Genomic DNA, 25,646 nt, shown 5'->3' with positions numbered 1-25,646 from the left:
AGACTGGACAGCAGCCTCTTCCCACCTGCCGAGCTCACCAAGCTGTCCCCCCAGCACGGCTCTGTCCTGGAGGCGGGGGCCGGGCCCCACCGCTTTGGAAACCAAGCGGGAAGGCCAGGGGCCCAGCTGGGTGTCGGGGCCCTGTGTGTCCCCAGCTGGAGGAGGGGGGTGTTTGTGTGCGTATATGTATCAATTCTGTGTTCACAAAAGGCTGAAGAAATGACAGAAAATTCCCGTCCTGAAAGACAAAAAGAGCAGCTGGCCAGAAGGGGCCTGGCCGCCCCCGAGGGAGAGGCCCAGCCCTGCTGACCACCCGTGCAGATGCCAGGCCCACGACGGCCCGTCGGAGGCATCACAGGCACCGAGGCTGGCCCCGAGCGCAGGTCGGCCACGGAGCGCGGCAGCGCACGCGGCAGGCAGGCGTACAGTTAAATAGCACGTTTAATCATCTCACGACAGACTGTAGTGCAGCAGTATAAACCGGAAGCTTCTCTTTAAAAAGCCACGTCCCCAAAGCTCCCACTCCTCAACAGTCAGACGTCACAGCGGAGGGGCCGGCTCCTCACGGCGGAGGAACAGGGCCAGAGGGATTCAGAGGGTCTCTGCTCCACCGCGCTCAAAGTCTCTCCAGGTCAAGGCTGCCTTGTGAGGAGCCGAGGGCCCGAGGAGGAGCTGATGCTCACACTCACTCTACCACACACGTGCAGGGACACAGAGAGAAGGCGCTCGGACGGGCGGACACGGCGGAGACCGCGGGGGCAGTCACACGCGCCCCTCATGCCAGGGCAGTCCAGGCTGTCTGCGCCGTCTCCTCCGGGCACAGGGAGCTTGGGCCTGATTCTGGAAGCAGCCAGGGTGGCCGGGAGGAAGACGGCTGGCAGCCTGTGTCCAGCCTGGCGACTGCGACCCACCAGCCCCGCGGCCTGGGCCCTCCGGAAGCAGCCAGCCCTCCCCTACTCAGGCAGGGTGAGGAGGGGGCGCCTCTTCCTCCGGGCGGAGAGAGAGGGCACGCTCCATCCCAAAGCAGAGAAAAGGAACGTGCCCGCAGGCAGGCAGGCAGGCTTCCGCGGCCAGGAGCTGGCGGGGCTTGGTTTTGCTCCCAGGGGCGGGGGGTGCAGTCAGGCCTCGCGTGCAGGGGCCCCGGCGGCAGCAGTCCTGCCGACAAGGAGCTGGAGAGGGGGCCAGGAGCCGGCAGTGTCCACCCTGGGAACAGGGGAGGGGCGCAAGAAAGAGGAGGCCCTGAGGTGAGGACGTTTTGAGGGACCTACCAGACGGGTTTAAAGAGGAAACCTCTTCGTTCACAGCTTCATTCAGGGGTTCCTGGAGAATGTCTCTGGATTCAAGTACCAGCGGCTCTCGTTGAGGGTTTTGGGATGGAGTGACCAGCAGAGGCTAGGAGAACAGCTGCCCTCCGATGCAGGAGGTAGGAGAACCAGCCTGGCGATGCTCTGGACCCTGGCACTGCCAATCCCCACCCTGAGGAGACAGACCAGGCAGCTACAAGATCTCCTCGCGGGGGTTCCGGGCCTTCAGCGGGGTCTGTCCATTGGGCACAGAGCCGTTCTGACCGTGCAGGAGCTTGCCCTTCTCCCGGTCTGGCCACGTGAAGATGGCATCGTCACTGTCCAGCTCGGACTCCGAGCGCATCAGGCTGCTGCTCAGCGCCGGGCCTTTCTGCTTGACGCCTGCGCGGGAGTCAAGGAGCCGGGCATCAGGGGCCGGGAGCCGCACCCCGCAGCCCCCAGCCCAGCCCGAAGAGGAGCAGAGCGGCAGGGCCAGTCACGGGCCTCTCCTGTGGGCAGGAGGCTACCCGCGTCCTCCCAGGCCTGGCTAGACGGAGCAGGGAAGCCTCAGGGAGCAGACTGCAGACCCACAGATCAGCGTCCGCTGCAGATTCTCTGCCTCCAGCATCTATTCGCTTCGGTTAGTGCACCCAATGACATGCTCTGTTCTCTCTCCTAAATGTGGGGTGTTTCATCATCTCCCTTCATGCACAGGGCAGAGGTCTGTGGGAGGCAGGCAAGCAAGGAACAAGCACTGAGACTCTAGAGACTGAGCTTCGTCAGCGGACCCTGGCTCAGCGTGGATGGAAAGCACCGCACAGCTGCTGGCGCCGAGTGAGGACACCACCAGAAAAAATGCCTAAATCCTTAAGCTGACATTCAAAACTTCCCATGAACTCATCCCCACCCATCTTCTAGCCTCACTTCCTCAACCCCATTAACAACTGTTCTAAACCAAACATTTCTGCATTTCTTCTCCAGTCTTTCTCGTTCACAGATCCTCAGAGAAGATACTTGGGGACCATCCTTTGCTTCTCCTTTTCTCTCACACCCCTCTGTAAACATATGAATCTCAGCAAGTCTTCCCCTCAAGTCTGTCTGGACTCTGCCACTCTATCTCAGCATCTCTCCACCATGAGGGTGTTCTATCCAGTTTCCTGTCACCCACTCTTGCCTCTCCAATTCCTTCACATGGCAGCCAGTTGTCTTTTTAAAATGTAAATAAATCTAACCGCACCATTCACATGTCCCCACTGCTCTTAGGAGGAGCCCATAGCAGGGTACCTGCTGACCTGCCCAGCCCTGCACCACTCACCCCGCACTCACAGCATCTTCCGCAAACGCCCCCTGCTCCAAACGCCCCCTGCTCCCTCGGGCAGCTGGGCCTTCAATTGACCAGCTTGGCCTGCAATCCTATTTCTCAGAGCCTTTGTGTGCCTCACTCTCCTTCTCGTTGACACTGGGGTCTCAGCTTTAACGTTATTCTTTATAAATACCTTCCACTATCACATTTTCTATATTTGTGGATTTGTGTGTTTAATGTCTGCCTGATATAAGCTACACAAAAGCATCATCTATTCAGTTCACTGTAATATAACCAGTGTCTGGCTTAGGTCTGGTACACAGTGGTATTAATGCATATGCACAGATGAATAAGATACAGTCCCTACCCTGAAAGGTATTATTGACTAGTAAAGGGACAATAACAGAATGGGAAAGACGAGAGATCTCTTCAAGAAAATTAGAGATACCAAGGGAACACTTCATGCAAAGATGGGCTCAATAAAGGACAGAAATGGTACGGACCTAACAGAAGCAGAAGATATTAAGAAGAGGTGGCAAGAATACACAGAAGAACTGTACAAAAAAGATCTTCACGACCCAGATAATCACGATGGTATGATCACTCACCTAGAGCCAGACATCCTGGAATGTGAAGTCAGGTGGGCCTTAGGAAGCATCACTACGAACAAAGCTAGTGCAGGTGATGGAATTCCAGTTGAGCTATTTCAAATCCTGAAAGATGATGCTGTGAAAGTGCTGTACTCAATATGCCAGCAAATTTGGAAAACTCAACAGTGGCCACAGGACTGGAAAAGGTCAGTTTTCATTCCAATCCCAAAGAAAGGCAATGCTAAAGAATGCTCAAACTACCGCACAGTTGCACTCATCTCACACGCTAGTAAAGTAATGCTCAAAATTCTCCAAGCCAAGCTTCAGCAATACGTGAACTGTGAACTTCCAGATGTTCAAGATGGATTTAGAAAAGGCAGAGGAACCAGAGATCAAACTACCAACATCCTCTGGATCATCGAAAAAGCAACAGAGTCCCAGAAAAACATCTATTTCTGCTTTATTGACTGTGCCAAAGCCTTTGATTGTGCGGATCACAATAAACTGTGGAAAAATCTGAAAGAGATGGGAATACCAGACCACCTGACCTGCCTCTTGAGAAACCTGTTATGCAGGTCAGAAGCAACAGTTAGAACTGGACATGGAACAACAGACTGGTTCCAAATAGAAAAAGGAGTACATCAAGGCTGTATATTGTCACCCTGCTTATTTAACTTATATGCAGAGTACATCATGAGAAATGTTGGGCTGGAAGAAGCACAAGCTGGAATCAAGATTGCCGGGAGAAATATCAATAACCTCAGATATGCAGATGACACCACTCTTATGGCAGAAAGTGAAGAGGAACTGAAAAGCCTCTTGATGAAAGAGAAAGAGGAGAGTGAAAAAGTTGGCTTAAAGCTTAACATTCAGAAAACTAAGATCATGGCATCTGGTCCCATCACTTCATGGCAAATAGATGGGGAAACAGTGGCTGACTATTTTTCTGGGCTCCAAAACCACGGCAGATGGTGACCGCAGCCGTGAAATTAAAACATGCTTACTCCCTGGAAGGAAAGTTATGACCAACCTAGACAGCATATGAAAAAGCAGAGACATTACTTTGTCAACAAAGGTCCGTCTAGTCAAGACTATGGTTTTTCCAATGGTCATGTATGTATGTGAGAGTTGGACCATAAAGAAAGCTGAATGCAGAAGAATTGGTGCTTTTGAACTGTCGTGTTGGAGAAGACTCTTGAGAGTCCCTTGGACTGCGAGGAGTTCCAACCAGTCCATCCTAAAGGAGATCAGTCCTGAGTGTTCATTGGGAGGACTGATGTTGAAGCTGAAATTCCAATACTTTGGCCACCTGATGCGAAGCGCTGACTCATTTGAAAAGACTCTGATGCTGGGAAGGATTGGGGGCAGGAGGAAAAGGGGACAACAGAGGATAAGATGATTGGATGGCATCACTGACTCAATGGACATGGGTTTGGGTGGACTCCGGGAGTTGGTGATGGACAGGGAGGCCTGGTGTGCTGTGGTTCATGGGGTCATAAAGAGTCGGACACGACTGAGCGACTGAACTGAACTGAACTGAAAGGGACAAACAATAAAATAAGTGATATAATACAGTGAGAGAAATGCCAAAACAAACACATGGGAGAAAGATGAGTACAACTTTTAATTGGCAGGTTAAGGGTTGGATGAGAAAGTAGTTTCTGGACAGAAATATGAACCAACGAATAATGGTTTAAAAAAGAGAGACATCAGCGAGGAGGAGGATCTCAGAAAAGCACACGGACGCAGGCTCACCAAGCCCACTATCTACCAGACCAAAAGTGAGTCGCCGAAGGACGTCAAAGGGTAGAGAAACCTTGCCACAGCGACAAACACAGCTTTGGCTACCTCGTGGAGGGTGCTGTGCAACGTTTTCCCTCTGGCCTTCATCCTCAGGATCCCTCTGGGATGCTCTGGCGGTACTTCTGTGGTTCACCAGCCCCCACCTCCAGACCCTGCCCCACCGTGCTCCCGAACCAAGCTGCCTGGGTGCTGACAGCTAGACTGCCTACGAGCCTTTACTTTCATCTCATATGTCTTTCCTCCCTCACTACAGTGAAATTCCGAGGGCAGAGACTATGTCCTAGAACTCTCTATACAGTCCCCTTACAGCCTTTCTAATATAAAGCTTTATGTATGAGAGATGTTAAACAAACACGTTGTAAAAAAAAAACCAGTTCTACTTGCAGAGTGCTTGGGAACAGCTCTACAGAGTCCAGCGCCCACACGGGGACAAGGCCTGCACCAGGACCTCCATGGTAAACGGAACCTCAGCAGTGAGCGCGCTCAGACAGGAAGGGGAGCCCTGCACCTGCCCTGGCCCTCCTAGCCCATCCCCGAAGCTGCCTCTGTGCCTGTGCAGCTGGAGATTCCTCGACAGACGAGCCCAGTGCACCTGGGCCAGCAGGGGAGCAGCCCTCCACTGCTCTAAGAGTCGTGCAGTCTGTGGATCTACCTCTCAAACACAGGAGAGAAGAAAACAGGAGAGGAAGGCTGGCCAGAAAGGACCACCAGCTGGCAGACACTGGCTTTGAGCTCTTCACAGCCTCACCCTGTCTGCTCAGAAAGGACAGACTGATCAGGAAAGAGAGACCAAGGTCCTTGAGCTCAACCTCAGGGGCAGCTTGAAAAGTTGAACTCCAGGCAGAAACCCTAAAGGGAAAGAGCAGGCCAAGAGAGCAAGAGGCCGAGCCCCCTCAGCAAGGGAAAACGGCTGAGGAGTGAGCCCTGGAGGCCGAGCTTGTCCAACAGGCAGGTTCTGCCCCCACGGGGCAAAGCGGACCCTGGTCCTCATCAGGGAGGGGACAAGATGCTTTTCCAGCACAAACAGCTGTTGGCAACACGCCTGGGGGGGGGAAGCGTGATGGTGGCGGCTCTTCGGGTAGAGCCCACCCGTCTACCACGGGGTGGCTCCGCAGCCCGTTCCCGACATACCTGCCCGGGATGCTGGCTTCAGTTCCAGGCTTTCTTGATCCGTGGCATCCAGGATCTTGTACTTGCTTTTCCTCTTCGGTTTTCCTTTTTGTCTGAAAAACACAATCCCTGTCTCTGCTCAGGAAAGAGGGTCTGTGTGAAGCTCAGGTCGCCACCCACAGGGGACAGCCAGATGGCACGTGGGGCCCGGGTCCAGGGATGCTGCTTAAGGGAAGAGCTGCTTCTCCTTACTTCTCAGCTGGGACAGGCAGCAACTGTGATCTGTTATTCAAGTATTCCTCACCAACTTGGGAAAAGGTAAAGGAAACGTTATCATCTTAGATTGGTTAAAAATGTAAATAAAAGAAACCCCTATCCTTGAAGGGTGGAAGGTGAAGGAAAGCTGAAACCAGCAATGTTGTCAACGGTGGTTGTCCTGGACTGGTGGGAATTTTTTTTAGATTCTTTATTGCTAAGTTTTATTGTGAGGTTATATTGCAGGTTGCATTTCAGCTCTGCAACTTATTAACTGTGTGCCCTTGGATGGATGATATCACTTTCCTGAGCAAAACGCTGTTATGCCTATTAAAAAAGATATTACCTATAAAATGTCATCATGGTACTTGGCACACAGTAAACACAGAATTGACACCTATTATTAATAATGATGAGAAAAATAATAAATATTATTCTCAAATATTATAAGACTAGATAGGAAGACTAAATGAAAAAAACCTGAAAGACTTAATCATGACTAACCTAAGTCTATAATTACAAGAAAACATACCCGCACATGACTCTCAAATCGAAGGGGAGGCAGACAAATTAAGAATCCATGGGGAACAGTGGTGAGGCTGAGGTGTGGAGTACTAAAGCTCACAAACCCTAGAGACAGATGTAAGCCAGGTCTATGCCCCAGGCCCTCCCAATGCCCACTCAGTCACAGCCACGTTTTCCAGGTTGCAAATCACTGCAGTGACAGCCACTCACCCCCTTAGGAGCGTCAGAAGGTAAGGAGACCTTTTTTGTGAGTGCTGTGGGTGGGCATGTAACAGTGACGGTACGGGAAAAAACCCAGGACTCAGCGCCCCCATGCAGAAGGGCCAGATACCTCTCCAATGAACAAACACGTAATTAGGAGCCTGAACAAATTTACAGGGCAAGTGCATCTTACCTCTTACAACAACAGATTACAGTCCAGGACAGGATCCCCAAGCCAACAACAATGAGAAAGGAAGCAATGATAACATATAACACGCTCCACTCTGCGAAGAAAAACAAAATAGTAAGGGTGGTGGAGAGACAGGCTAGAAGGGCAGTCTGGGCTGCCCAGCTTGGGCAAGACCAAATGGTCCCGAGGGCTCCCCAGGGAAGATGAGACCTTAGCGATAAAAGCAGCTGGAATTTGAAACGGTGTTTCCTAGCTTGGCTCTGAGACCCTGGGGCAGCGGGGCAGGCTGCGATGAGCTTCAACAGGGGAAGAGAGGGGAGTGGAAACCTACGGGCTTCCATGGGCGAGAGCACACAGGCCCTCCGAAAGGGCAGGAGGCCGTACAGCTGGTCTCATTTATGCTGCGTTTTGTGGTTGGTCTGATTTAAGCTTTGTTTCGTTTTAAACAACTGCTTTAGGGGAATTCCCTGGCGGTCTGGTGGTTAGGACTTGGCACTTTCACTGCTGGGGCCTGGGTTCAATCCCTGGTCAGGCAACTAAGAAAGAAAGATCCAACAAGCCACAAGGCCTGGCCAAAAAACAACAACAAAAGAAAACCACAAAAAACTGCTTCAGAGCTTTCCTCTAACCTTGAACAAATGCGGAGGAAGGAAGTATTAAGTCCTCTGCAAACAGCAAACACACAAAGTTCTTCTCCCTGCTTGCTCATCCGCCTTGGAAACACCAACAGCCACCCACTCAACTCAGGGCCTCAGTCGGTGCCAAACCAGCTGGCACACCAGAGCAGGAAGCTCACCGCAGTTGCTGTCTCCATCCCTCAGCTGCACCTCGATGAAATTCTCCATCCAAAAGGGGTCACAGACACAGCGTTTGGTGAACGAATCACAGTGGCCATGGTCAGAGCAGTTCAACTGGCACGCTGCAAGTACAGGAGAGGGGAGCAGGGCCACAGGGGTCAGAGCTGGAAGATGACTGCCTTCCGGGGCCCATGAAAACGGGACGGGACCCCCAGATCATCATCAAGGCTGGATACAACCGGAGCAGTCAGAAAGGCTCGACTGTTTCTACTTGCTGTTTTCCATATCAGCAGTTCTTAATCTTTCATGTCCCACAGACCTTCTTCTCAGAATAATTAATTGCCAAGATAAAAGACATAGTATTATAGAGGAAGGCAATTATACTGAACATGTTTTTGAAGAATTAAGAATATAAAACTTTAAAGATAATATGTCTTTATTAAAATATTAATAACAGTGTCTGACAACTGTTATAATTTTGAAGTAGTGATGAATAAAAAATGCTATTTCATCAAGTGATATGAAACAAAACTATCTGCATTTCTATTGCCTTAAAGTCACATGTTCTCTTAATACTACAGTAGTTTGTGATTGAGGAAAAGAGTAAATTTCAGTCAGAGGCTCGTGAAAACAAAGATATAATTAATTTTTTTCCCCCCATTTGAATTCACAGCTCCTCTGAACGCTGTCTCAGGGGCCCAGAGACCCCAGGTGAAGAAGCTCTGCAATGAGTTGGGACTCTTTCATGATAATGGTAGTGGAGGAAAGTGACTATTTCTTTATTCCCAGAGAACCAGAAATGAAGCCCCGGGACAGCAGGGATGACAGGTGAGCTGCGGGCACTGGGCAGGCTCTCATTCCCAACTCCCCACAACTACTCACTGACAGTACTGATTTCCAGCGCTCTGAATATCAGAAAGTCTGCCTTTTGCTTCTGCAGCTCACTCTTGAGCATCGCTGCCACCTCCTGGCCTTTGAAGATCTGGTGAGGAGGCTCATTCTGAACAAAAAATACCATCTTGGTGCTGCGGAGACATGCAACAGTATGAATGGGCTGAGGCTGTCAACTGTACACCAGTCGCTACCATTTGCTAAGTACCTCTGTACGTGCCGACACTGCTAAGTCCTACACACACTCTCTCACGGCAAGTCAGAGTGAGAACGGGGCTGCCCAGCATCACCTCCCTTTTACAGAGGACAACACTGGGGCTCAGAGGGGTTAAGCAGCTTGCCCAAGGTCACACAGTTAATTATGGCAGAGCCAGATCCCAACCCTGATATGCCTGACTCCAAAGCCTATGCTTTTAGAAAAGCCCTAAGCTGCCCTAATTAACAAGACGACCTATTCCAAAAGATAACTGGAGGTCAGAAACACAGGGATTTAGTTTTGGGTACATCCTGCTGTCAGCCTTTTAAGAGCTGAGAGTGTAGTGCTGTTGGGTTTGTGCCTAGATTATCTATAAGACAAACCACAGTGTTTTCTAAAACGTAAATTGCTGCATGGTATCAAAGCATTATCCGCAGGCCAAAACATGGCCAAAGTGATAACTACCACGGCAGCAACAAGAAAAGTCTGACACGATGGTGTGGTTGGTACAAGACTATGTTATTCTAGGTCCAGATCTGTTTGCTCGCTGACTGTCAACTTCTGTCCAAGGTAGACAACGTCTGAGCTCACGTCTGGGTGGCATGGAATCTATTCACTAGGCCTTGGTCTCCATTTTTGGCAGCCTGCTTTGTGACTCCATGTAGTCTCATAACTGAGGGCCTGGACCAGCTTCGTTTAGTGTAATCCCAACTGTGTGTATTTATCTCAAAGTGTCATAGAAACAGTATCATCTTCTATGTGTGGACTGACATGAAAGTTTGGGAAGTCCTTTCCTAAAAGACTTTTAAAAGTTCACTGCGTAGTGAGGCTAAAAATGGGGTATCATAAGCTCCAGAATCAAGAAACCAATCTTTCCCATAAGACCTGTGGTCATCTCTCATGCTACATGTAAAATAGATGATCAGTGAGCACCTGCTGTATACCAAGGGGACTCCACGCAATGCTCTCTGGAGACCTAAACAGGAGGAAATCTAAAAACGAGTGGACTCTGACTACCTGGAGGGGCGGGGTGAGGCGGGACGTGGGAAGGAGGTGTAAGAGGGAGGGGACAATTGTATGCCTATGGCTGATTCATGTTGATGTATGGCAGAAACCAACACAATATCGTAAAACAATTATCCTCAAATTAAAAATGAATTAGTTAAAGGAAAGAGTGGATATGGGCTTATGTGTAACTGATTCACCGTTGCTCAGCAGAAACTGACTCAACACTGAGAAACGACGACAGTCCAGTGAAAACTGATTTAAAAAGACGCGGCCGTTTCTGACATTTTCTCCTAGTGACCTAGTTCACGCTTACAGTTTCCATTTCCATCTACACACAAACAGCCCTCAAAGCTTTATCTCCTCTCCCCATGTCTCTCCTGAGTGACCAAACCTATACCTACAGATGCTTGCTGGAGTACTTACACCAGATCTACCACAGACATCTCAAACCCAACATGTTTCAAAATGGACTGGTAATAATTACTAACTAACTCATTATGTGTTAGGGAGGGACTACTTCAACATTATCTTATGTAATCTTCACCAAGCCGTCAAAACGGCTGCTAGAATTTTTATAGATGAAGGATGGCATTGGAGAGATACAGTCACCTGCCCACTGTCACAAAGCTGCCCCTGACAGAGGCCGGGCTGCCTGGGGAGAGGCCCATGCTCTTTCCCATCGTAATAACACTCTCTCTCTCCCTCCAATCATATCCTCCTCCTGAATTCCTCAGCAAAGCCCATCAAGGCCAAACCAGAAACCCAGACGCTTGTCTCTCCCTTGTGCCTCAGATGCAGTGACGGCCAGTCTGCAAGCAGCCCCGTCCACAGCGCTCTCGCCCGCGCTCTCACTGGAGTCTCGCCACTGCTTTGTCCCAGCCAATTCCCACCAGCTTCATCGATCCCGGCAGCCACCTTCCTGTTCCTATTCCCAGGCTGCTAAGCAGAGCTTCAAAAGAAAGTCCTCATCATGCTGTCTCCGATCCAGTGAACCCTGACTGCATATCAGATTCACCTGGAGGGTTTTAAAATTTAGGTGCTCAGACCTTACTCCAGACCAACTGAACCACCATCTTTGGGGACGAGGCTTGGGGGATGGTATGTTCATAAAAGCTCTGAGCGATACAGCTGTGCGGCTGGAGCTGAAACTGCTGCTCTCACTTCCTGTCTCTGACCTTGGGTGAGACCCCAATACTGCCCAAAGCCAGCATCCTTTCCTGGAGTGGGTGTTCTCAGCCTTCACCACTTTCCTCAGCCTGTCCACCTCACTCTTACCTCCTCGAAGCAGATGGCCTTGCCTCCAGTTTCAGAGAAACTGGACGTTGGTACTAGAGAAACTGGACGTTTGTACTAACCCTTTCAAATGTCGTCCTTCTCTACTTCTAAATTCACCCATAAGAGCACATCTTCCCTCCTCTCCTCCCATCTCCAGAGGAAGTGGTGCACCTGCTCTGTCCACAGCCAGTCCCCCAGAACTACCTCCATTTATAACCCATGTCCCCACCATCTACTTTTCTTCTACATCTTTCCCTCAGTCTATAAAAATGTTCAAGTATTTCCCATCTTTAAAAGGTGTTCTTTTGAGCTAGTCTCCCATATTGTTTTCAACACCAGCCTCTTTGAAAAGGCATTGTACCGTCTCTGTACTCTCAAACCATGAAAAAGCTTTGCTCCCAGCATCTAAGTGAAATGATCTCACTTGAGTTCTGATGATCTACTAATCACAAACTCAAAGGTCTGTTTTGCGTGCTCACCACACCTGTCTCTGTAGCACCTGAGTCCTCTGGCAGCCCACCCCCTCACTGCCAGCCTGTCTCTTAGCTTCCAGCAGGCAGCTCCCATCTGGTTCTCCTCCCACTTCTCTGACTGCTGTTTCTTAGTTTCCTTTGCTGGCCCTTCTTTCTTTGCCTTCCTCTTAAATATTGATGTTCTCCAGAGCTCTGTCCTCAACCCTCCTGACACTCTCCCAGTGTGACTCACCCATCCTCACGGCTTTAACCCTGCCTGTACCGTGACTCCTGACCTCTGCCCTTTCCTCCCACCTCAGGTTCCAACCGATACATCCTACCACCTGGTGAAGCATCTCCCTATGCAGCCCGTGTGAAAGTGTTTGTTAGTCACTCAATCATGTCCAACACTGCAATGCCATGGGCCGTAGCCCACCGGGCTCCTGTGTCCATGGGATTTCCCAGGCAAAAGTACTAGAGTGGGTGACCATTCCCTTCTCTAGGGGATCTTCCCAGCCCAGGGACTGAACCCAGGTCTCCTGCATTGCAGGCAGATTCTTTACCGTCTGAGCTACCAGGGAAGCCCAAGACACCCCAAGTTCAACAGTCAAAACTGAACTCATTATCTTTTTTTTGAAACTGGTTCCTTCTGTATCCCTAATCTCAGCACCCACCATCTATCCAGGCATGCAAATGAAAATTCTCATATTTGACGGTTCACTTAGTTTCATTCCAAAAGGGTCACTAAGTCCTATTGATTTACTCTGAAGTTCTTTTAATTTCCTCATATCTTCTGCCATTTCTACTGCCACTACCTCATTCAGTGTTAGCACCCTTTTCTTAGACTAGTCCAAAAGCTTCCTGATTTGTCTCCCAGCCTTTGGTCTCTTCCTATTTTAGTTTTAGCCTCCACACTACCAACCTCCCTTAAAAAAAAAAAAAAAAAGAACTAATATCCTTGCTTCAAAAGTAAACAAAAACTTCACATATAAAACAAACTAACTTCGGAGTCCTCCCACCCAAACTATTCAAACTGACCTGCCTGGCCTGCTTACGACTGTCCTGAGTCTACAAAGCCAGCCTACTGTCCACCACATCTTGGAGCCGGTTAAGTGCTCTGAACCCAACGGCTTCTTCCAGAGCAAATTCTACGTTCATATCACAGGAATACTGTTCATGCTGTTCCCCTATGCTGAATTTCCTCCTTGTCCTTCTATGCTTGATCAGTATAAGTTTTACTTCTGGAAAATCTTTGAACTACCTCAATCCCAAATTCTCCTGAAAAAATAATCACCCTTGCCTGTATCTCCATGATAGCGTTACCCCAAAACTGGGTTCTCCTCTAGGTGGTATTGAGCCAAAAGACACAACCAAGTCCCAAAGGTGAGAAGAAGGAAGAATTTATCACTTGCAGCAGGTGAGGGGAACACCGGGGATCTTTCCCAAAGCAGTGTCTCCCTAAATGGCAAAATTGGGGAAGTTTTAAACTAAGGGGACATGCACATTCATGATGGGGCTTGAGCACAGAATTCAGCACAGAAATGGGACATAGGTCGACAGAGTTCAAGCTTTAGCTGATTGAAATCATGAGGCTCAGAAAAAGTCAATATGATTTCTTAGGTTCCAGTTGATCTGGTGGATGAGTGCTTCAGGATATCTTTACCACTGGAACAGAACTGGGAGTCTTTACAACTGATTAATTATTTTTGCTATTGTTACTTCTCTTCCCTGAGAAGAATCACTGGGTCCTGAATTCTTTTTTCGCTTTGGTCACACTGCATGACTCGTGGGATCTCTGTTCCCCAACCAGGGATTGAACCTGGGCTATGGCGTGAAAGCCTAGAATCCTAACCACTAGGCCACTAGGGAACTCCCTGCCCCTGCATTCTTTCTTCCCTTAAGATCATTAATTAGTGAGACCTCAAGGGCAAGCACTGTAGCCAGGTTTAGATCATAAAATGGCTTAGGCCAAAAATGGCTTAAGCTAAGAAAAGCCTGATTCTCTTTTTCTGGGGACCTCCTACCCTATCTACTTCCAACTGGCCTTCTGTCAGAGCCACTGTGTATTGATGTTATGTACTTACTTGATCATCTCCCTTACTAGAACATAATCTTCAAACATCATGGCCCTCTTCTGACCTTGTAACCTGCTGCAGTGTCTAGCACAGAGCACATGACCTGTCCTAAAAGAGTACCTTTCTTCTTCGTTAAAGAAATGAACACCATGAGTGGTTCCTGGTCAGAGAGCCCACTCTTCTCTATCTACCCACGCTACTTTATCAGCTCAGGCAAGAAGCTCAGGGGACCCCTGGTCTTTCCTCGTCTCCCCCCATTCATGCCCAGCTACCTCTGCTCCGTGTACGGCTGAATCTTTTGCACAATGATGTCGGAGTCCAGCACCCCCAGGAGGACCCCAATCTGGCGGATGAACATCCCCTTCAGCCTCTCAGTTAGCTGACTGACGTTGACATCCAAGATGATCTCCACCAGGTTGTTTTTCCTGGGATCTGGAAAGCATGTGGATCAGTCATGGTTTTAGAAGTAGGAGAGTTAACACAGACCTGCCACTGTGCCTGCGCTCTGGCCCAGGAGAGAACGTGGTGAGAGCATTGAGAAATGCAAGTGACCTCCTTCAAAATGGAAAGGCCCCACGGTGAACCCCCCATTGCTTCTTCCCGAGCCCAGCAATCTGGGGCTGGCTTGGAGAGCTTCTGGAGCATTCCTGGTCTCTCCACTAACCTGAGAAATACCACACGTGTGCTGGGGCCCAGACCAAATCAATGGGGTTTAGCGAAGGAAGTGGGGAAAAGAGAAACACTTCAACGTTTGTTCTTAAAGTCTCCGCCCAACTGGCTTTGCTGGGCTCTCCAGACCAAGTGGTGGGTGTCCAGCAATCTCTCCTGATCCAACCTGATTTTCAGTGACTGCTGTACTTTGTATGCAACAACGGGAGGGAAAGTTTCTATGCCAACAATCTTACCAGTGGGAATGCACCTGCCCTACAGGTGTGAAAATCATAAACACGAAGGAAATCCAGGCAGCCGAGAAACAAGGATTTCCTTAAAACAACATCACAGCCGGACAATGTTTTCACAACTCTAGAATCGTGAGACCATTATGTCTTACTTCTGATTATGTCCTAAAGACTGTTCTATATGTGGAAGTTAAAAGTGGCTATTCAGAATACCTTCTTCACTTACTTGATGCACCATTTGTCTGTTCTGATGTATCATTTACATAATTAGAGACTATCTGTGATGTGATTTTAAACACAGAGGAGACTTCACAGTGTCTTGGCTGTTGTCCTTCAGAGAGGCAGGGCAAGGACTGGAAGACCTGCCAAGATCCCTTCCTTTCTAAGACATCTGTACATAAGCCTGGCCTTAAACCTAATAAAGATTAGGTTTAAAGTTTATACCTTCTCATCAGATGCTCAGGAATTTATAACACTCTATCCCACCCTGTACTCATTTCCTCCCTAATACCAAATTAGCCTCGAAACAAAACAAAAACATGGTTCTATTTAAGAAAGGAATTTTATTTCTGCAAATCTGAAAAATGTAAAGGACACCAGTTACTTTACCTTCCCTGGGGGTTGTCAGATAAAGCCTGAGGCTCAACTTACAAAAATAAATTGTTTTCTGCAGCTGGGTGCTGATGAGACATCATGACTCAAGTTATTCCTGTGCTCAGATTCCCAAAGCACCCTGAGCCCTCTGTCATCAGCCACACATAGAGGAGAAAGTGCTGGCACAGGGGCCCAAAGGCCTGGCTCTGACACAACGGCTGTGTGAAGCTGAGCAAGCCCTGCCCTCTCTGAGCTTCTGTTTCTCCGTCTGAGTTAAGCAGGGGAGGCCCATGTTTCTGTGCGCGTAGGAGAGGTCTCGGGGGAACAGAGAGTCTCTACAGTTCTTAGCTTGGGGATTCTAGATTGTTTTAAAGTTGGATGTGCCATCTGGCTCTGTCCATGCTGTGGGGGAAGGGTCTCAGGATCCAGGCCCTGCGGGGCTGACCCAGCAACTCCACTCCAGCTCCTCACTAAATGAACTCACCAGGTTTCACCTCCACCGTGGTCCGGTCTATGTCACTCTCACCCTTCGCATCCGTCACCTTCAGGTGAAACGTGTAGGTTCCCTCGACCAGGTTGGAAAGAAAGAGGACAGGGTGGTGGTCAGAGTGATTTAACACCTCCTGTGGGGTGGAACGATACGGCAATGTTGCAGAACAAAACCATACTCCTTGCATGGGAGTCGGCTGCGTCTGTCATAGCTAAGCCCCCTCTGGGTAGATGGCTTTGAGTTCCTGCTCTGTGACGGCATCACAACCCACAGTGATGAGGATCAGAGAACAGAATTACGTTCTGTTCCACATGAGCTTGAGGGGTGACCCTAGGTAAGCCATTTAATCTCCCTGGATTTCAGAGCACAATCCAGGTGTGACACAAGAGACCACTTGGTTAAAACAGGTCCTGGGGTGCTTGACTCAGCCTCCTCTCCCCGTCTCACCGCCTGGCCCGTGGAGCTCTCCACCTCCGGGCACACTTACCCCTGCTGCTGGGCTCCCCTCATCTCGCGTCCAGAGGTAGCTGACTATTCCTTTGTCATCTGAGGACTTGGAGCCGTCCAGCTCTGCTGTGTCCGTGGGCAAGGTAATCACCACATTCCCAGCTATCTTGGCTACAGGTGCTTTGTTCATTTCTAAACAAAGAGAAACCATTGAAAAAAATGTATCATTCAGAAAAAAAAAGAAATGCTTCTTCATGGTGCTTGTGAGGAAATTAAACATCAAAAACATCTTAACTGAAGAACCATTTTAAGTGCTTATCCACACCAGCAGTGAACAGTGTAGAGTTACCACCACCAGTGCCACCCAGAGAAATGTTCCCCGACCCTGTCCAGCAGAGGGGACAAGTACAGTTTCTTCCTAAATTCTCACAGCAGCCTCCCTAAGGAATCCATTTCTCTGCTTTGGTGATAGAAGATGATTGGAAACAAAGGCCAGAGTGGTTAAAGCCCTGAAGTTCAGGTTTCATCAGCTGATATGACATATTATCTTCAAATTGTGGCTTAAAATGTTATTCTCTGAACATCTCTTTTTGATTCTTTCCTCAGCACTTTAATAGGGGAAAAGGAGAGAGACACTTTTCTCACCGGGGCCCCGCCTGCAGCTGTTTCCTCAGTGCGTGCTCTCTAGTCACTGAGTTCCGGGTACTGTGTTGGGGCTCGTCTGCATATCTGATAGTTTTTCCCACTATCAGCTTATGGGCCTCTCCCAAGACCATCACTGCTCATCGTGCCTGCACACCACAGCAAGGCTAAGCCGCTCCTGTTACGCCGGCCTCGGCGTGCAGGCTCCCAGGAGGAGCATAGGAAGCAATAGTGCAGGGCCGTCATTCTACGGGTGGACAGCAGGTGTCACTGTAGCTAGCAGGAGCGTTACAGAGACCCAGGGATTTAGCAGCAGAGATAAAATAAAAATGCAAAGGGAAAAAACCTTAATTCTCTTCCTATTCAACTGAGGAGGGAAGAAGGGAGGGAGGGAAAACAAGGAGCTAAAATTTATCTTAAGAGCCACTCAATCAAAGACTGTTTTAGAAAAGCAAATAACAGATGCCCTTACCCCTTTCTTCTCTACCTTTTGTCTCTAATCAATTCTTCAAACAAACAAGAGATGATGGATTCTTTACTTATCTGACCCAGAGGCTGCTGTACCAACCCAAGGCGGCAAGATATACCTTCTTTGACAATGACATTCACAGAGCTCTGGCTTTGCAGGTTCCTCTCATCTTTGACGGTCAAGGTGAACACATAGGTTCCCACTTGCAGCCCAGTCACAGTGGCGACACTGCTGTTAGCATTCTCGAGCTGTGCCCCGTCAGGTCCCCTAGACAAAGAGAAACCACAGGGAGGAGTTGCACCTGTCTACTGTTCTCCTGTCCCCGACTCAGCAGGAGCAGACAATTACTGCCTCAGCTAAGACATGAACTATTGTTTCCTTCACCTCGAGAGGGCATGTTTAAAAATATTCCATTTGGACAGAGTGTCATCTGGCCCCAAAAATACAAGCTACCTGCTGATCAGAAAATTCCATTCACCTGCTTTCAGACACTTTTAGCCTTATCCTTTATGAGAGCTTCTAGAACATCCAAACTCTGTGCTGTTCCAGTTTGCAAAAGGAAGAAAGTGCTCTGAGCAGGTCTCTGATCAAAAGAATGATTTAAGAGTCATGTTTCTGAAAAGCATTTCTGGCCCAGTAGTTGGTTCAGCTCTTGCCAGCAAAGAAGCAAAATGCATTTCTTAATCACATGCCAAATTCCCTCCTGCTGAAAAGTCAGGGAGAGGTAATAGGCCAAGGCTGCAGAGAGCACTCAGGGGAAAACCATCCTCTTCTTAGCATAGCAGCTGCATAAGCAAAACTCCCTCCCGCTCCTAGACAGGGGCCACTGAGGACCCAGAACGCCGGTATCTTCCTTGTCCCTGGCGGCCTCACAGGGAGCCTGTGGCAGGGGAGTGAGCTCTGCGCCAACATGCAGGCACAACACTACACCCAGCAGACAGCCCTTCTGCTCATGGGCCAAAACACCTCAGAGCGTTCCTTAAGACTGAGGGACAGCCAGCGAAAGCTGCACACTCCCAGGGTTTTGCTTGTGTTGTTTTAAACATATAACTGTGACCCCAGCCGCCCCTCTTAAAACAGATTCGCCTCCAAGAAGCCATGCTAGGCATTACTTCTGCTGTAAACACTAATAAAACTCAACTAAATGGTTTATCTGCTGTATCTTCAACAGTTATAATTAAAACATGCTAGGTTGAGGAAAATTAGGTTCTCTAAAAGAAAGAAACAAAAGCTAAGCAAAATAATTTCTAGACAACAAAAGCTAAGCAAAATAATTTCTAGACTCCAACTCACCAATCATAAGTCAAGTGCTTTTCAAGTCAAATTACAGCCCTTACCCACCTATTTCTAATGTCCCAGTCAAAACCAAAACCAAAAAACCCAGTCTCTCCTATAGCTGCTATCTTTGGAAACTGAGAATGCTTTTAACTCTTTCTTGGAATTCTTTTGCTTCCTGTGGGATGCTGCATACAATCTGAATTCCTTTTGTCATGGCTTAAAGGAAATGAAAGAAACTGTGAACCAGGAATGGTTCGATTAGGAAGTTCCAATTTAATTAGTATTATTTCAGTTACCGACTTTGGCCTCTGGCTAACTTAAGTGGTAACCAGTGTCTTCAAGGAAACAATATCAGAGTAATGCTTTCGTTTTGCAGATGAATTTTCAGTTCTCCTTAATAGCTGCTCCGCCCCATCCCCCCTGCCAGCCTTGCCCAGTTAATTCTGAGCAACGGTACTTTTCTGCTTCATTACCCCTTCCATCCTGCCTCTCAAGTGTGATTAAACTATGCATTTCAGCAGACGGATTGTACCCGTAGCAGCACCAGAACCACAAAGGACTACCTGGGGACAGCTGATGGTAAGCATTCTCTTTCCTTCGTATAAAAATTATATCATTTCCTTAGAGTTGAAGTTTGGAACTGCAAACATTTCTTTCTCAGTAATCCCCCTTGGATAAGTTAATAAGAAAGTAAACTCTTAAAGGCAAGTAAAACCTAGCTCTTCAAAGGTCTGGTGCCTTTGCAAACACAAGGGTTTCGTGTCAGTACTCACTGTGTTTTTTCCCAAAGATATGAGATAATTTTCTGGTCATCGGAGCTTTTGCTGCCATCCAGGGTTGTGCTATCCACGGGAAGAGTCAGCTCTTTATCTGGGCCTGCATCTGCCTGTGGAGGCTTGTTGTTTTCTAGAAGACAGAGACTTGGAGGTCAAAAGCAGGCAGTCCAGCTGGGAAGACAGAGGAACCAACTGGGACATATGTTCTGGAAGCCTCAAGGACTCTGCCTCTCCACCCACAGAACTTTCAGATACTGTGGGAGGTAAGGGTATTGTCAGGGAGCTCACAATGAAGAATATAAGACCAAAACATATAAAACAACTCGGAAAGAACATGGCAGAACATAATGAAGTTACAGCGCTATGCTAAATTTGAAGTACAATGCTATAGGAGTTTAAATGAAAGGGCCTAAGAGATAAGGCAGGGCTTTTCTGAGGAAGTAGGCTTTAACCTGGCCCTTAAAGGACATGGGAGGAGGAGTTCCCTAGTGGTTTAGGTCCGTTAGGATTTCACTGCCGTGGACTGGGTTCAATCCCTGGTCAAGGAACTGAGATCCTGCAAACTGCAAGGTGGATAAAAAAAAAAAAGGATTTGGGATGGCAGAGACCAGCTGCTAGCTCCCCCTGAAGACACAGTAACCAGCCAAGAGCAAGGGCACAAACGAGGCTGTGAGATACTCTTTCTCTGCACCTATGAAGAAAGCACCAGGGGAATGGACAATCGAAGTTGCAGGGGGATGGTAGATGGCTAACTCCCACTTTTACCCTCATATAGTTCAGAACCCAAGCCCTCTTCTGACCCAAGGGTCAAAGGACCAGCCAACAGAAGAGCCTGCCACAAGGTCAGAACTCACCAGGTTGCACAATAACAGTCACTTGAGCGGTGGCCTGCTGTCCTATTGTATCAGTCACTGTGAGCTGGTAAGTATAGTCTCCTTCTTGCATGGCAGAGAGCTGCAGGGTCGGTGTTCTAACCCCCTGAATGAATAAATACAGAGAAGTGGACTCTCAGAATCATACCATACAGTAAGTCCTTCTCTGGTCTACATGATCTACCCAGCTTTCTAAACCTAGGTTGGTACTGGGCCACCACCTCCCGATTAGTGAATACTCAATCAGACACTATGGAACATCTTGTTAAAAAGGCTTGACCCTTCAAGGGAATAACCCTCTGACACAGCAACCGTTTCAAATAAAGTCAGAGCTCTCACGAGGGAAGGTAGTACAGGAAAATGTGCAGAGATAACCAAGATCCATTTCTATGACTCAAGCCAAAAAGATCATGAACATATAACAAAATAACACGATTTAAAAAACAGTGTTCTAACAAAGTGTGATGCCTAACAAAGCTGCCTCAATCAAACACGGCAGCAACAACTCAAGATGCTTTGTAATGCTGTGGTGTCCCCTTACAGGTCTGAACAGATTCTGTGACAGCAGAGAAACCTCACATAATACTTACACTAAAGCTGGATGAAATGTGAGCTTTAAGTCATGCCTCAAATACTAAAACATAAGGCTCCTGACTGTCAGAAATGATATTACAGATAATTTAGAGCCAACTGCCAATGCAGGAACTTCTAGAACAGTAGGCAAAACCTAGAAGCCTCTGGGCTGAATCCAGCTTGCAGGCATTTTATTCGGCCTTAGGGTCTTAAAAGCTGGGAAAGTTCATGTAAAAGTCTAGACTTGTCTTCTCTTGAAAAGCTGGAGGATCTGACAACACTGGGACCATACTCCAAAGTGGCAGCAACCAGCTGACCTCGAGGGGCTGCTGAGCCCTTAGTCAGGGCTTATGTTGTCCAGTTTGCCACAGCCCCCACCCAGTTTTCCTCACTTAGTTACCTGCCTGTTGACTGACCGAGTCTCCTCTTAAGTATCTTCAGAGAAGATGCTCGCCATGCAGTCAGGCGATCTACTCCGGTTTTTAACAGAGCTCACCAAGATGTGCTGTGCTCAGTCGCCCAGTCGTGTCCGACTCTCTGCGACCCCATGGGCTGTAGACCAGCAGCCTCCTCTGTCCAGGGGAGTTGTCCAGGCAAGAACATCGGAGTGGGCTGCCATGCCCTCCTCCAGGGAAACTTACCAATCCAGAGATCGAGCCCAGATCTCCCACACTGCAGGCGCGCAGTGCTACCTACAGATAGACCTGGGCTCAATCCCTGGGTTGGGAAGATCCCCTGGAGGGGGAGGCTACCGACTCCAGCATTCTGGCCTGGAGAATTCTACAGACTGTATAGTTCATGGAGTCGTAGAGAGTTGGACATGACTGAGCGACTTTTACATTTGCTTTCACTTTCAAGATGTGCACTCTTCAGCAGAAGCTAAACCAACACTGTTAAGCAACTATACGCCAAAAAAATTTTGATTTAAAAATAAAACAGATTTGTACCCTTGCAGTTTCTAAAGAATTCGACTCCCTGAAATTATCCAAGAACAGCTATCAGTCTTTTCCTCTAATACTAAATATTTAAGATAAAAGTTTCTGCTAATGGGTTAACTGAAGGCCCTGTAACCTTTCTTTAAAAAAAAAAAAAAAGAATCAATGTTCTATGTACTAATCTGACTTTCGTTATTAAGATGGAGAAAAACAAGCCTTGGATGGGTGACCCAGTCCAGCGCTCTAATTGCCCGGGGCAAGAACAGATAGGTGCTCTTCCTTCCTACCTGCATCTCCATCACCTTCCCCTTGCTGTTTGGGCTGAGCGACCACTCGTAGCTGGTGATGCCATGATCGTCAGTGCTCTGGTTCCCGAAGAGGGTGATGGAGTTCTGTGGCAGAGTGATCACTTGGTTGGGGCCCGCATTGGCCACAGGGGGGTAGTCCACAGCCTTGTTCACAGTCAGGCTTGCAGTGGTGGAGTTGGTAGCTCCATCCGAGTCAACTACAGTCAAGCTGTCAGGACAGAGAGCGAAGTGCCGTCGGGGATGGGCTTAAAGAGAGAGGAATAAACGTGGAAGAACTAGAACTCAAGGCTAGAAAACAGCAATGTGGCAGGGTTACCAGAGTGGGTCAATTCTAACCCACTCTTTTTTGGAGAGTTAGGATAATGCTAGAAGCTAACCCTGACTGAGGGTTTACTGTGCGGCAGGCACTGTTCTAAGCACTTTGAATCTCACTTAATCCTCAAAACAGATCTAGAAAGTACTGTCCCTATTTTGCTCCCTATGCACATGAGGAGACCAAGGCAGAAAGAGGTCAAGTAACCTGCCCAAGCTTGAAAGCTTGACAGCAGTGCAGTCAGGATCTAAATCTAGACAGTATATCTCTACACCGTTTCACTCTGCTGCCTGCATGTGTCTGTGGCCGGGACCTTTATAAGCATTATCTGATCGGGCCCTCCCAACAATCATACAGAAAGAGGTACCATCACTCTCACAATAATACAAGTCTTTAAGAGGTTAAGAAACCTACCCAGAGCGAAATAGTGAGTCAAGGTGCAAGCCCAGTGCTCTGACTCCAAAGCCCAGAATCAAGTCTTAAGAAGTAGTAATTCCCAGCCCCTATCCCTGAGGTTCAAAGACGCTACACTAAATAAAGCAAGCTCTGACTGCAGCAGGCTCTCCTCCAATCATCCTGTTTTGGCTGTGTACGCAGCACGAGAATGGACTTCCTGGGCAGACCGCCTCTAGGATGGACCGGGAAGGCTGGCTCCAGTAAGATAGGAGCCTGAGATGGAAATGAGTCTCCTACGCAACAGTCCCACAGTTTGTGCCAGTGTGAAACAGAATTTGCAAGAGAAAAAAAAAATGTTCATTTATAAGAGCAGGCTTTTACCTAAATGATGCCTTCCAGCTGAACAGCCTAAAGCTTCTCTTGCCACCTCAAAATGTGAGCATAAGCAAGCAAGGAGGTTTGGGCTCCTTCCATTTTGCTGACAGAAAGAGGAAAAGCATATAAAAGACATGTCGTTTGTTTAAATCTCACCACCAGCCACAGAAAGAGCCAGACATCTGTGGGTTTTTAATCCCACAATCTCACTTTTTACCTATGGTCTTAAAGAGATTTCTGATATTACAGCCTTGAGAAAAAGAACACAAAAACATCACACACAGACATGTGCAAATCAGCAAATACCTGAAAAAGAAAAATCCACATAAGGTGTCCTCTTTTTCCAGTTTCCCTGTTTTCAGTTTTTTATTTTTTAAAAACACATCTTATTTGTCTTCTCTTTCAGAACAAAAGCAAGTTATAGACAGATGCAAAGTGGCAAATGCCCATTACTCTTTCACCTTAGACGGTCCCTGGCTTACATGTAAAAATCCTGGAACCAAACAGCAGATAACCACAGGGCTGGGGAAAGAGGCCACTGCCATGTAAAAGCAGGGGACAAGAAAAGGTAAGTGGAATCAAACAAAGTGGACCTTAATGCTAGGCAAACCCAATTCCATCATTTTATGGACTGAGGCTTGAAAAAACAGAATTGCACCCATTCACCTGAAATGCTCTAGGTTAAACTGTGGTTAAAAGCTCAGACTTGAGTCAGCAGCCTATGTGACCTTGGGCAAGTTACTTAACCTCTTTGTGACTGTATTTTCTAATCTGTAAAATAAGAATAATTATAATATCAGTTACAAGGATTAAATGAGCTACTGCGTGCAAAGAGCTCTGAACAGCACTAAAGACACAGTAAATGTTCAAGAAGCAGTAGCTATTTTTGTTACTATTTCAAAAAGGATCACATGGCCCAAGCTAAATTCCATAAATATTAAAGTTCTTATATTAGAAATTCAAGGCAAGAACCAACTCATACTTCCATTTAAGCCAATGAGAAGGCTCCTGTCTTGTTGTAATGGCAGCCACCCTTCATTCACTTCAAGTCTGGAGTCGGTGAGAGAGCTGCTGAGTCAGAACTCGTTTATTTATTTCTATGGCAGGTGCTGTGCTATGACATCCCTGCTGCGTCTCTGGTATTGTCTCAAATGTGACTGATCTCAGGTCCCGCGGGGAGGACGGACACCCGTGAGCAAGCCGCTGCACCACGGCGAGCACCACGCCCAGGCACCGAGTGTGACGGGGAGTGAGGGGATGCTCCTCTCCGAAGGGACCTCCAAGAGCCTCGCTGAAAACGCGGGAGGCCCTTAAAGAGAGGCAGCACCCTGAAAGACTGAGAAGAGCACTCAAGGAAGCACAGACAAAACACATACAGGTCACGTCAAGCAGCAGAGTAGAACGAGCCCTGACCTTGGGGGTTAGAAAATCTGCATTTCAGCTCTAGCTGTGTGACCTCAGAGAAGTTAGTAGTTAGCCTCATTTTCTCAGCTGTAAAATAAGGATAGTATAGTGCACATATGGTGTTTGTGTGACACTCAAGTACAAGCGCTTTGCAGCACACAAGGAATAATGCAAATACAAGGAAGATTACTCTAGAATCCGCCTCATACTCGCTAATCACAATCTAGTATATCAGTGCTAGCTCCCAAAAGAACTGACTTTGAATCATATTCTCTGAAAAGTCCCCAATAGAGAAAGATCCTACAAATTATATTCAAATAAATAATTAGTCAAAAGTAAAGATTTTGAGATCTCAGAGGCTGAGGAAGCATTTCCCAAAGGGAAGAAATGAGAGTAGATTCCTTACAGAATTTTCCTGAGAAAAGGCAAAGGAAGATGGCCTAGTTTATGACAGAAATTCCAAAAAAGGTCTGGATATATGCCAAGTATGGCTCTGAAAAGGATTAGCTGTGTGGATCCTGATCTATTATGCAAGGACCTTTGCCCTAAAAAGTTATCACTGTTTTGACCACAATCACCACATGGCATAACCAATGGAACCAAAGGCTATATTATCAATCAACTCTACAGGGAATTTGATATCTGTCAGAGTTACACTTTTAATAATGTAAAACTCACAAGGGGGGAAAAATGGCCTATGGTAAGCTTGAAGGATCCAAATTTACCTGAAAGTGTAGTTCCCAGGAACGAGCTTACTTAGTTTTAATATGGCGGTATCTTCAGAAATCTTCTTTTCTCTCAGAGGTCCCTTAAGTTCTTCCCAGTGGTACTGGACAATTTTATCATCATCAGTGCTTTCTTGGTCATAAAGAAATACCAGTTACAACATGAGAGCACTGGGTCTCAGCATTTATCCAGCTT

At 47.7% G+C, this 25,646-nt stretch overlaps 1 protein-coding gene across 1 annotated transcript in view; it reads right to left on the bottom strand.

Moving 5' to 3' along the window:
- Positions 1-423: 423 nt before the first annotated feature.
- The window catches only part of KIAA0319L (KIAA0319 like), a 90,617-nt gene continuing 65,394 nt past the window's right edge, over positions 424-25,646 (bottom strand). The window contains exons 8-20 of the mRNA XM_065916657.1: positions 25,451-25,583; positions 22,217-22,445; positions 20,404-20,527; positions 19,547-19,679; positions 17,614-17,762; positions 16,425-16,576; positions 15,932-16,070; positions 14,227-14,386; positions 8,940-9,082; positions 8,057-8,179; positions 7,264-7,354; positions 6,111-6,202; positions 424-1,685 (exon numbers count right to left, since the gene is read on the bottom strand). Coding sequence (XP_065772729.1) covers positions 1,498-1,685; positions 6,111-6,202; positions 7,264-7,354; positions 8,057-8,179; positions 8,940-9,082; positions 14,227-14,386; positions 15,932-16,070; positions 16,425-16,576; positions 17,614-17,762; positions 19,547-19,679; positions 20,404-20,527; positions 22,217-22,445; positions 25,451-25,583 — 1,856 coding nt within the window. The 3' untranslated portion in view covers positions 424-1,497. The remainder of the gene's footprint in view (positions 1,686-6,110; positions 6,203-7,263; positions 7,355-8,056; positions 8,180-8,939; positions 9,083-14,226; positions 14,387-15,931; positions 16,071-16,424; positions 16,577-17,613; positions 17,763-19,546; positions 19,680-20,403; positions 20,528-22,216; positions 22,446-25,450; positions 25,584-25,646) is intronic.

This window comes from Muntiacus reevesi, chromosome 1 (assembly GCF_963930625.1).
Source record: "Muntiacus reevesi chromosome 1, mMunRee1.1, whole genome shotgun sequence".
Classification (NCBI taxonomy): Eukaryota; Metazoa; Chordata; class Mammalia; order Artiodactyla; family Cervidae; genus Muntiacus; species Muntiacus reevesi.
Note: the sequence above shows the minus strand (reverse complement) of the source record. Positions and strands in the feature narration are given on the sequence as shown.